At 37.0% G+C, this 10,860-nt stretch overlaps 1 protein-coding gene across 5 annotated transcripts in view; it reads right to left on the reverse strand.

Moving 5' to 3' along the window:
- Positions 1-10,860, reverse strand: part of GPR180 (G protein-coupled receptor 180) — a 263,310-nt gene that overhangs the window by 248,007 nt on the left and 4,443 nt on the right. For all 5 annotated transcript variants that reach the window (XR_004299207.1, XR_004299206.1, XM_032402755.1 and 2 more), the window contains exon 3: positions 3,298-3,498. Coding sequence is in view for 3 of the 5 variants with exons in the window: in XM_032402755.1 (XP_032258646.1) it covers positions 3,298-3,498 (201 nt within the window). In the remaining 2 variants the exon portion in view is untranslated. The remainder of the gene's footprint in view (positions 1-3,297; positions 3,499-10,860) is intronic.

Here is a 10,860-nt window from a genome sequence, read left to right on the forward strand (position 1 = left end):
TCAAACTCCTTAGACATATAGCTTAATAGTCAATTATCACTAAAAACCATAGCAAATCAATTTTCCCTACTTAGGGCAGAAAATTAGACAAATGAGCAAAAGTTTCTAAAATAAACTAACTGGGGATTATTTCCTGGAAAGAAATTCCATACCTGAGGCTACAGAATAGGAAGAATCCCTCTCAAGGCTCTACTGTAAAACCAATATAACAAAGCAATGTGGGATATGGACTTTTTTTTTTAAGATTTTATTCATTTATTTGAGAGAGAGAGTGGGAGAGAGCACGAGAGGAGGGAAGAAGAGGGAGGAGAAATAGACTCCCCACTGAGCAAGGAGCCCAATGTGGGACTTGATCCCAGAACCTGGGATTATGACCTGAGCTGAAGGCAGACGCTCAACCAACTGAGCCACCCAGGCACCTGGGATATGGACTTTCAGATCACTGGTTCCGCACATTAGAATCAACCTGGAGCTTCAACAAACCACAGTTGCCTGGCTTTCACTCCAAAACCAAATCCATCTGAGTCTCAGGGGGTGGACGTTTGTATTTTTTTTAAAGCTCTCCAGATGCACAGTGATGGGTTGAAGACCACTGATTTAGACTTTGATGTAGAACTAATCATATGTCATGGCAATGTAGAATTAATCATATTTTAAGGGTTTTACATACCTTAATCAATAAAATGATGTGATCCCTAGGAATTAAGCCAGCCATATAACAACTGAATACTTCTGAGTACGTCTGGCACTTGTAAATAATCAATCCCCACAGATTAGCCTTGCACAGAATCATGCTTAATGAAAATACATACTGTAGTGAGGCTTTATCCCTCATTTAAATATTATTGGTGACATGACCATGTAACTCTCTCCATTCTAGTATAAGACAGATTTTAAACATAAACATAAGCATCAAATCAAAATCAGTCTTGGAGAAGGCAGGTCAGAAAGAGTCCAGACTAAGAGCTGAATTAGAATGGTTCCTGTGAACCCTAAAGAAAAAGTTAGCCATAATTCAGGATGCTGGAAAAAACACTGGAAGACGTGGGCAAGGTTCAGGGTGAGCCTGGGCAAGTATGGCTGACATTCAGTGGCCCAAGGGTGGTACAGGCCACAAATGTGATCACTCTATGGCCTACAGTCTATGTTCAGATGTCTATAATCGGGAATGAGGAAAGTGACCAAAAATGGGAGCCTGGATAAGGAAGCAAAAAAAAGTATATCAGGATCTAGTAGAGTCTCATGGGTCCACAAAATAAATAAAACAACCTCTTGAGCTACAGGCAAATTGCCAGGAAGGCAAGAGGGGAAAGGGCTTTTGGACCGACTACACTATAGGCTGTAGTGTTTGCACATACAGTGAATGCAGCAGAGTATTACTTCCTGCTGAGCCTTTACCAGTCCTAAAAATAACTGTCACATGAAATAATAAAGACTTAGGGTTAAAAGAGACCTTACAAGCAATTTAGTCCACCTGTCCATCCAAAGCTATCAGTTAGACCTGGGTTTCATCGATGCCTTTCCAAACTACAGAAAATAAATGTCAACATCTTTTATAAAGATAAAAAAAATGGGATCCCTGGGTGGCTCAGTCGGTTAAGCATCTGACTCTTGATTTAGCTCAGGTCATGATCTCAGGGTCGTGGGATTGAGCCCCATGCTGGGCTCTGTGCTGGGGGCTTGGAGCCTGCTTGGGATTTTCCCTCTGCCTCTCCCACCCCCCCCTCTAAAATAATAATAATAATAATAATAATAATAATAATAATAATTAAAGATAAAATGGTAGGACTGAATTGACTTTTTTTTTTTAAGATTTTATTTATTTATTTGACACGGCGGGGTGGGGGAGCCAGCACAAGCAGGGGGGAGCGGCAGGCAGAGGGAGAAGCAGGCTCCCCGCTGAGCAAGGAGCCCAATGTGGGGCTCGATCCCAGGATCCTGGGATCACGAACTGAGCAAAAGGTAGCCGCTTAACTGACTGAGCCACCCAGGTGCCCCCGAATTGACTTCCAATAATGATCCATACTGATCCAAAGTACTGTTAGGTAAAATTTAACCTTTAAATTTGCTTGCATTCAAAAGTAACTTGAGTAGCTTACCCTTCTGTCATTTCCTTCACAGAAAGAACTTTTAAATTTAACTATTTAAGAATGTTTGGCTCTCCATTCTGTTGCTATGTAAATATTTTTTTCAGACTAGAAGATACTAAAAAATATTTATCTCTTCATACATTAAGTTACTGGTGACCTCCTGTCCATAACACATGCCCCTTGAGTTACATTTCTAGCTGTGGCAATTTATACTTTGAATTAAACAATCGGTTTCATCTAATGTAGCCTCAATTTCTTTCTACCTGCACCCACTCACCTTGATGGCCAATGAGATTTAATGGGACTGAATTTCTAAGCAGATTGATTCTTCCAGATGGGTAATGAACTCATTAAGAAGCAAACTCCTAGTCCTTTTCTTTGATAGACATCCTACAATCTTAGTCTTCATTCTGACATGTCAATTTACAAATCTGCTGTAATACTGTAGAGCATGTTTACCATTAATCACAACAAGTCATTCATTGCTGTTTGGGCTATGAATCTTACTTCTGTAGGGCAATACGCAGCCAACCCTAAAATTTTGATGAAATATTTTATGGGCGTAAAACAGATTTTGGAAAACATTATAAACTTTGATCATTCCTAAAATGGTTGCAAGCTCCCATGAAGACAATCCCTACTATCTTTAAACAACTTGGTGAAAGGACAGCCATACAGAATAGTGCAGGTTCCATCTCACTTAAAAATTGATTTTCCTTTCTCCCGCTCCCACTCCCCCTGCTTGTGTTCCTGCTCTCGCTATCTCTCTGTCAAATAAATCTTTAAAAAAAAACCTGATTTTCCAATTTAGATAGCTCAATTTATTAGCATTTTTCTGTTTATAAAAATAGTGCTAGGTTATCATAAAAACCACAAAAACGTTTAGAATGCATAGAGAAAACTAAAAATCCATAATTCTACTCCCCAAAATATAGAAACAATCTACTAATATTTTTGTACTTCTTTCTGCTTAATTCTCTGTGTTTTTTAACATACTTGAAATCATAAAATATAAAATTTTGTGTTCTGCTTTTCTAACTTAATAGTATGGCTATTATTAAAATGCTATAAGAGGGTTCACTTACCATCTGCATACTGTTGGACACAAGTTGTTTTTCATTTTTAATATTCAAAAAACATAACATGAAGATATTTGTGCACAAGTTTTTTCTATATTTAGGACATCTATTTAAGTATATATTCTTACCAGATTCTCCAGCACTAAAATGATCAAATGGATTCCCTTCAGCATCCGGGTTTAGTAACATCATTTCAAATGGGATATCTTCCGCCTGAGAATTCTCATTGTCATTTTTGCATGTATACTTGTCAGCATAAAACACGTGCCACGTTTGTGGATATGGAACCTGGGACACGGTCAGATTATGTTCAGTCTGATTCATGGTCACTTTAAAGAGAAAGAAAATAGCACTTTCAAAGCAAAACTCTCAAATATATTCATTGTTTCAGTCATATAATCAACTCAGAGTTAGATTCTTTTGTTTTGTTCTGTCTTGAAAATCAAAGCCCTGGTGTAGTACTGAATAAGGCCTGTAAATCATAAGGCAGATAAAAAATAATGTATCCTCACCAAAGAGGTCACTATAAAAGTACTGTGAAACACCACAAATGAGTAGAATGGTTTCAATGAAGTTCTGAATCTGAATTTTAAATATTTCACAGTTTTCAAGTGGATTAGTAACATTAAGAATTTTTTATTGTGGTAAAATATGCATAAACACAAAAGTTACCATTTTAGCCATTTTGAAGCATACAGTTAGCTCTGTGGCATTAAGTACATTCACAATGTAACAACTTCATGACAACGGGTAACAACTACAGTGACATTTTTGAAAATTATATTTGAGTTAAATTTAAAATGGAGCATTCAACTCAGGGATTCATTAGATCTAAAAACTATGACCCACAAATACTTTCAAAAGATTTTCCAAAATCTTTTTCTCATTGATTATTCTTTACAAAGGTTCTGAAAGAAGAAAAGTAGAAATTACCAGAATATAAGAGTTGTTCTACCGGGTCAGGTCTACACAGTGGGGGGACGGGGAGGCTCATGAATGTTGGCATTACACAGATCTGTGTTTGAATCCTGGCTCCAATACTTACTTACCTTCCGTGTAAACTTGGGCAAGTTATATAAGTAATGACACTTTCTTCATCTGTAAAATGAAGATAATACTTAGAGCAAAGAGTTGATGGAAGGACTAAGTTACATGAGTCATTTACCACAATACCTGTCCTATAGTAATTGCCGAATGAAGGTTAATTCTCCTTTTCCTTTCTTTGAAACAAGGTAGTTATACTAATAAATGGTTCTCTTTTTTTTTTTTTATTTTCAGTTACCCACTGTATAGCACATCATTTGTTTTTGATATAGTGTTCAATGCTTCATTAGTTGTGTATAACACCCAGTGCTCATCACAACACATGCCCTCCTTAATACCCATCACCCTGTTACCCCATCTCCCCTCCCCCCTCCCCTCTGAAACCCTCAGTTTGTTTCCCGGAGTCCAGAGTCTTTCATGGTTTGTCTCCCTCTCTGATTTCTCCCCCTTCAGTTTTCCCTCCCTTCCCCTATGGTCCTCCTTATGAAACCATATGATAATTGTCTTTCTCCGATTCATTTATTTCACTTAGCATAATCCCCTCCAATTCCATCCATGTCGATGCAAATGGTGGGTATTCATTCTTTCTGATGGCTGAATATTCCATTGTATATATATGTACCACATCTTCTTTATCCATTCATCTGTTGAAGGATATCTTGGCTCCTTTCACAGTTTGGCTATTGTGGACATTGCTGCTATCAACACTGGGGTGCATGTGCCCCTTCTTTTCACTGCGTCTGTATCTTTGGGGTAAATATCTAGTAGTGCAATTGCTGGGTCATAGCGTAGCTCTATTTTTAACATCTTGAGGAACCTCCATACTGTTTTCCAGAGTAGCTGTACCAGCGTGCATTCCCACCAACAGTGTAAGAGGGTTCCTCTTTCTCCACATCCTTGCCAACATTTGTTGTCTCCTGTTTTGTTAATTTTTGCCGTTCTAACTGGTGTAAGGTGGTATCTCACTGTGGTTTTGATTTGTATTTCCCTGATGGCTAGTGACGTTGAGCATAATAAATGGTTCTCAATCCAGGGTAATTGTGCTCCCCTCCAGTGCATTTGAAAATGTGTAGGGACAGTTCTGTTGTCACAATAGTTAAGAAGGTCCTTGGAGGGAGGCTGTGCTAAACTTCATGCAATCCAAGGTAAAGTTTCATACAATAAAGACCTGTTCCACCCAAAATGCCAATAGCACCCCCTCTGAGAAACACTTAATGATGTCTAAGATGCCTTCCAAATCTGAAACTATGATTCTGAGGCACTCACTAACACTACCACGAAGTTGTAGGAGAATAGTGTCTCAAATGCTATGTATAATACAAAGAGTAGAAGAGTTAGAAAAGGAAGTCTTGGTGCTATTACTTAACGACCTTGCAGCTCAGCAAATAAATTGCTTAACCTCTCAAAATGTGTTTCTTCAGTAGTAAAATTAAGATACCTGACCTGTTTAACGCAGAAGTTCTTGTGAGGAGCAAATGAGACAGTATCTGAAAATCCTACATAAAGAGCTTGATTCTATACAAAGTAGAGTATTCTTAAAATATAAGATTATTCCCAATTCTAGATTGCCCCCATAGCATGCCAGTTAGTCTTGATCTTTTTCTCAATTGAAGAAAAATGCTTTTTAATAAGCAAAAGACACTTTCTGAGATAAACGTGGGGCTCTGCATTGGGGCATTATGAACTTATTCATTTTCTTAGGTGTCATGATGGTATTGTTATTATGGAGAATTGCTCATGACACCTACAGCTTATTTTCCCATGCCTTGATTAAAAACAAAAATCACACACACAAATGTAAAGCAAATGTAGCAAAATAGTAACAATTATTGAATCTAAGCAAAGGATATACTGATGTTAGTTGTACTACACTTTCAACTTACCTGTATGATTGAAAACTTCCTGAATAAAATGTTAAAAAATGCTATTTTTAAGTTGTCCTTATAAATGAGATACGGATTTATCTAGTCAGGATTCAAATTTTGAGGACTTAGACTTTACAACTGGGAATTTCATTTACAGTAGTTAAAGGGGACAAGATGATTTTTATTAACAATGCCACAGCGTTTTTGGGGGGGGGGCTATATTAATTTAGCTGAAATTTATACTACTGTTTTTGGTTTATTTTTTTACCGTATAGCTTCTTGAAAATGTAGCAAAGACTCTAGTTTCTGTTAAATATTTGAAGACCTTTAATAAGAATTCAATATATGAGCAATAGTGGCTCAGAAATTAGGCTTTTGAAATGTGCAGCTCACAATTACATAATCCGGACTTTATAATATAAAGGTTCTGATATGTTGCCGTTTTATCACTTGCACTTTTTTCTTAGATAAAACAACATAAAAATTAACCATTACATTTTTCACCAATATACTTTTTAATGTTTCATTTTCAATTATGCAGATTTACATAAAATAAAAACAAAAGTGTGCTTTAAAAGGTGATATTGGCCTTCAGTTATTTGTCTTGTGGCCTTTTTTAGCAAGCCTGGGAAACAAGCATCTTGACAAAACCGTATGTTCATTGTTTTTGAGACAAAAGACTACCACACAGCATACATAGTCCATGCTGATGTAATTAGTATGTCACATATTAACAAAACTTGAATTGCAGAGAATGGTGTCACATGGCTAGCTGCCCAATCATGTTATAAAAGAAAATGCACAGAATAATAAAATGCTAACAGCTTTCAATGATTTATAAAATATACCAAATGTACAAAAGGAATTATTATGTGTGATATAAAAATACTGAAAATGTTTTGTAAGCAAAATATTTAGCTCTTGTAACCTGAACCTCCTTGTTAAATTTTTGTACATAAAGTCATAATTTTCAGTGCCTTTAAATGTCTCATTTGCTTTCTTTAAAAACCTACAAAATAGCTTTTGTCATTTTTTAAAAATCTGATGTTTTATGACTTTACTGAAAGAGGAAAAAGGAAGACTGAAAAATAATTTCTCAAACATTAATTTGGGGGAATGTATACACACAAGCAACATTCAACACTACAGAATTTTTCAAATCTGCTAGTCTTTTCATAGTTCACAGCAGCAGTAAGGTTTTACATAGGAGTTTGGCATAGTTAATGAACTCATTACCAAGTAGGTGAAAGGCTATTAATTCTTAAAAGTCTCATTAATGGCCAGGAAATGAGAATTATTTCTACAAGAAATTATTTAAAAATATGTGGTACTACTACATTGTCATGAATTTAAGGATATGCTTTTTGTTTCAATGCACCAAAGCTCCTGAATAATAACATACTATAAATATGGCAGCTAATATATAAAAGTTAGAGAATATTTCTTAAGACTTGGCTTTTGTTGGTGGGAAAAGAGTTGATGAAATTTGCAGAAAGCAATATATATATCACCAGAATTTAATTTATTCCAGGTCCCAAAATTTAACAAAACAATCTTCATTCCTCACAAACTCCTATTTCCTGAGATCTTCCATTCCAATAATTCCAAAGAATACCCTCGCACTCAACAGAAGAATAGAGAAGAAGGAAAAATAGCCTAAGAAACAACTGCAAGAGGTTTTTGGAAGCTGCAGCCTTGTATATATATGCAACTCCATCCTGAAGAGTTATAATTAGAATGGACTTTCAGGAACCTTAATGAAAACTTATCCAACTTTCTTGTTGTACAGATAGGTAAAGTGAGGCTCAAAGAAAACAGGCAGTGATTCTCAGTTTAGCAGTCTCTCCACTGCACTGTGCTCTCTCCCTGCACACATAAGGTCTGTGACTGAAGGTATATGACTGATACAAAATTTATGTTTTTGCAAGTGTACATAGTATATAGTATAACATTAACAACATAATATAAAAAACTAAATTCCTACAGCTCAAAGCTTTAAATTGCCTGCTAAGTTTTTACTGGAAGAAAAAGACCAAATACAAAGCAATCAACCTTGCAACCAGATATGAAAGGTACCAAATACAAAGCAATCAACCTAGCAACCAAAAAAAACCCTCAATCTCTTCCACAAATGGTGTTGGGAAAACTGGACAGCTACAACCAAAAGAATGAAACTGGATCACTCTCTTACACCATACACAAAAATAAAATGGATTAAAGACCTAAGTGTGAGACCTGAAACCATAAAAGTCCTTGATGAGAGCACGGGCAGTAATTTCTCTGATCTCAGCTGTAGCAACATTTTTCTAGATATGTCTCCTGAGGCAAGGGAAATAAAAGCAAAAATAAATTATTGGGACTACATCAAAATAAAAAGCTTCTGCACAGTGAAGGAAACAATCAACAAAACAAAAAGACAACGTCGGAGAAGATACTTGCAAATGACATATCTGATAAAGGGTTAGTATCCAAAATATATAAAGAACTTATACAACTCAACACACCAAAAAACCACTAATAATCCATTAAAAAATGGGCAGAAGACATAAACATTTTTCCAAAGAAGACATACAGATGGCCAACAGACACATCAAAAGATGCTCAACATTATGCATCATCAGGGAAATGCAAATCAAAAACAATGAGATATCACCTTGCACCTGTGAGAATGGTTAAAATCAAAAACACAAGAAATAACAACTGTTGGGCACCTGGGTGGCTCAGTCGTTAAGCGTGTGCCTTCGGCTCAGGTCATGATCCTGGAGTCCTGGGATTGAGCCCCACATCAGGCTCCCTGCTCACACATACACACACACACACACACACACACACAGTGTCATAAAAAATGAAATCTTCCATTTGCAAAAACTTGGATGCATCTATAAAGTATACTGCTTTTCCCTCTCCCACTCCCCCTGCTTGTGTTCCTGCTCTCGCTCTCTCTCTGTCAAATAAATAAAAATCTTTTTTTTTTTTTTAAAGATTTTATTTATTTGACTGAGAGAGAGAGACAGCGAGAGAGGGAACACAAGCAGGGGGAGTGGGAGAGGGAGAAGCAGGCTTCCCGCGGAGCAGGGAGCCCGATGTGGGGCTCGATCCCAGGACCCTGGGATCATGACCTGAGCCGAAGGCAGACGCTTAACGACTGAGCCACCCAGGCGCCCCAATAAATAAAAATCTTAAAAAAAAAAAAAAAGAAATAACAACTGTTGGCGAGAATCTGGAGAAAGAGGAACCCTTGATGCACTGTTGGTGGGAATGCAAACTGGTGCAGCCACTGTGTAAAACAGTATGGAGGTTCCGCAAAACATTAAAAATAGAAATACCACATAATCCAGTAATTCCACTATGGTGTATTTACCCAAAGAATACAAAAACATTAATTTGAAAAGATATACACACCCCCATGTTTACTGCAGCATTATTTACAATAGCCAAAACATGGAAGCGGCCCAAGTGTCCACTGATAGATGAATGGATAAAGAAGAGATGATACACACACACACACACACACACACAAAATGTCATAAAAAATGAAATCTTCCATTTGCAAAAACCTGGCTGTATCTAGAGAGTATACTGCTAAATGAAATAAGTCAGTCAGAGAAAGACAAATACCATATGATTTCATTCATATGTGGAATTTAAGAAACAAAACAAACTAACAAAGAAAAAAAGAGACCAAAAAAAGACTCTTAACTACAGAGAACAAACTGATGGTTACCAGAGGGTAGATGGGTAGAGGGATGGGTGAAAAAGATGAAGGGGATTAAGAGAACATTTATCATGATGAGCACTGAGCAATGTACAGAGTTGTTTAATAACTACATTATACACCTGAAACTAATATAACACTGTATTAACTATACTGGAATTAAAATAAAAAAACAAAAATGAAAGCCCTTCAACCCTAAGCTCTATGACAATTCATCCTACAAACACTTAGTAAACTAAGCACTAGGGTATGGTAAATTTTCATTCTCATACTACCATGTAACTAACATTCATAGTACTTATCACAATTGCAATTTCACATTTATTCCATTGATCAGATTCATTTCTGTCACCCCCACTAACCTTAAGAGTATATTTTGGTCCCTGATTTATCACAGGTGCCTTGCCTAGTATATGAAACAATGGAAGTGCTCAGTGAATGAGTGAATGAGTAGACCAAAAGAGCCCTGCTGCTCTGACTGATTTCATAACAAATACATACGATATAAAGTGGTAACTATAATATGTGCTGTGGGAGAAAACAAGCTGTAAAAACTCAAGTGTCAACTTAGTATTGGAAGGGCCAAAGAGGAAGCGAAGAAAAAACAAAGTCTGTGCAAAGGCCCAGGATAGCACTGAAATAAAACAAGCCTACAAATAAAATGAGGGAGGAGGGGACAGTGCTGTGAGATGGAACTGGGGGGTAACAATGGCTAGACCCTGATGGCTTTGCTGATCAGGTTAAGGAGATCTGTCTTGTCCTAACAGCAAAAGAAAATGACTGGAGTATTTCAAGGTGTGGTGAGGAAGTGAACGTGACATGATCAAATCCGCTGTTTAGAAAGATCACTCTGGTTACAGGGGGCACGAGCATGGCTGCAGTGGCCGGAGAGGAGACTACTGCAACAGGCAAAAGATTATGGCAGCCTAGAATAACAGGGTGGGGGCAGAGACAAAAAAAATAGATGAATTCCAGAGATATTCAGAAGTCACTTACTGACAAACTGGAAGAGGATGGAGAGGTCAAAGAGGGCGTGTTGGAAGACTCCCTGGATTCTAGCTTGTTTA

This window comes from Phoca vitulina, unplaced genomic scaffold, assembly GCF_004348235.1.
Source record: "Phoca vitulina isolate PV1807 unplaced genomic scaffold, GSC_HSeal_1.0 scaffold5, whole genome shotgun sequence".
Lineage (NCBI taxonomy): Eukaryota > Metazoa > Chordata > Mammalia > Carnivora > Phocidae > Phoca > Phoca vitulina.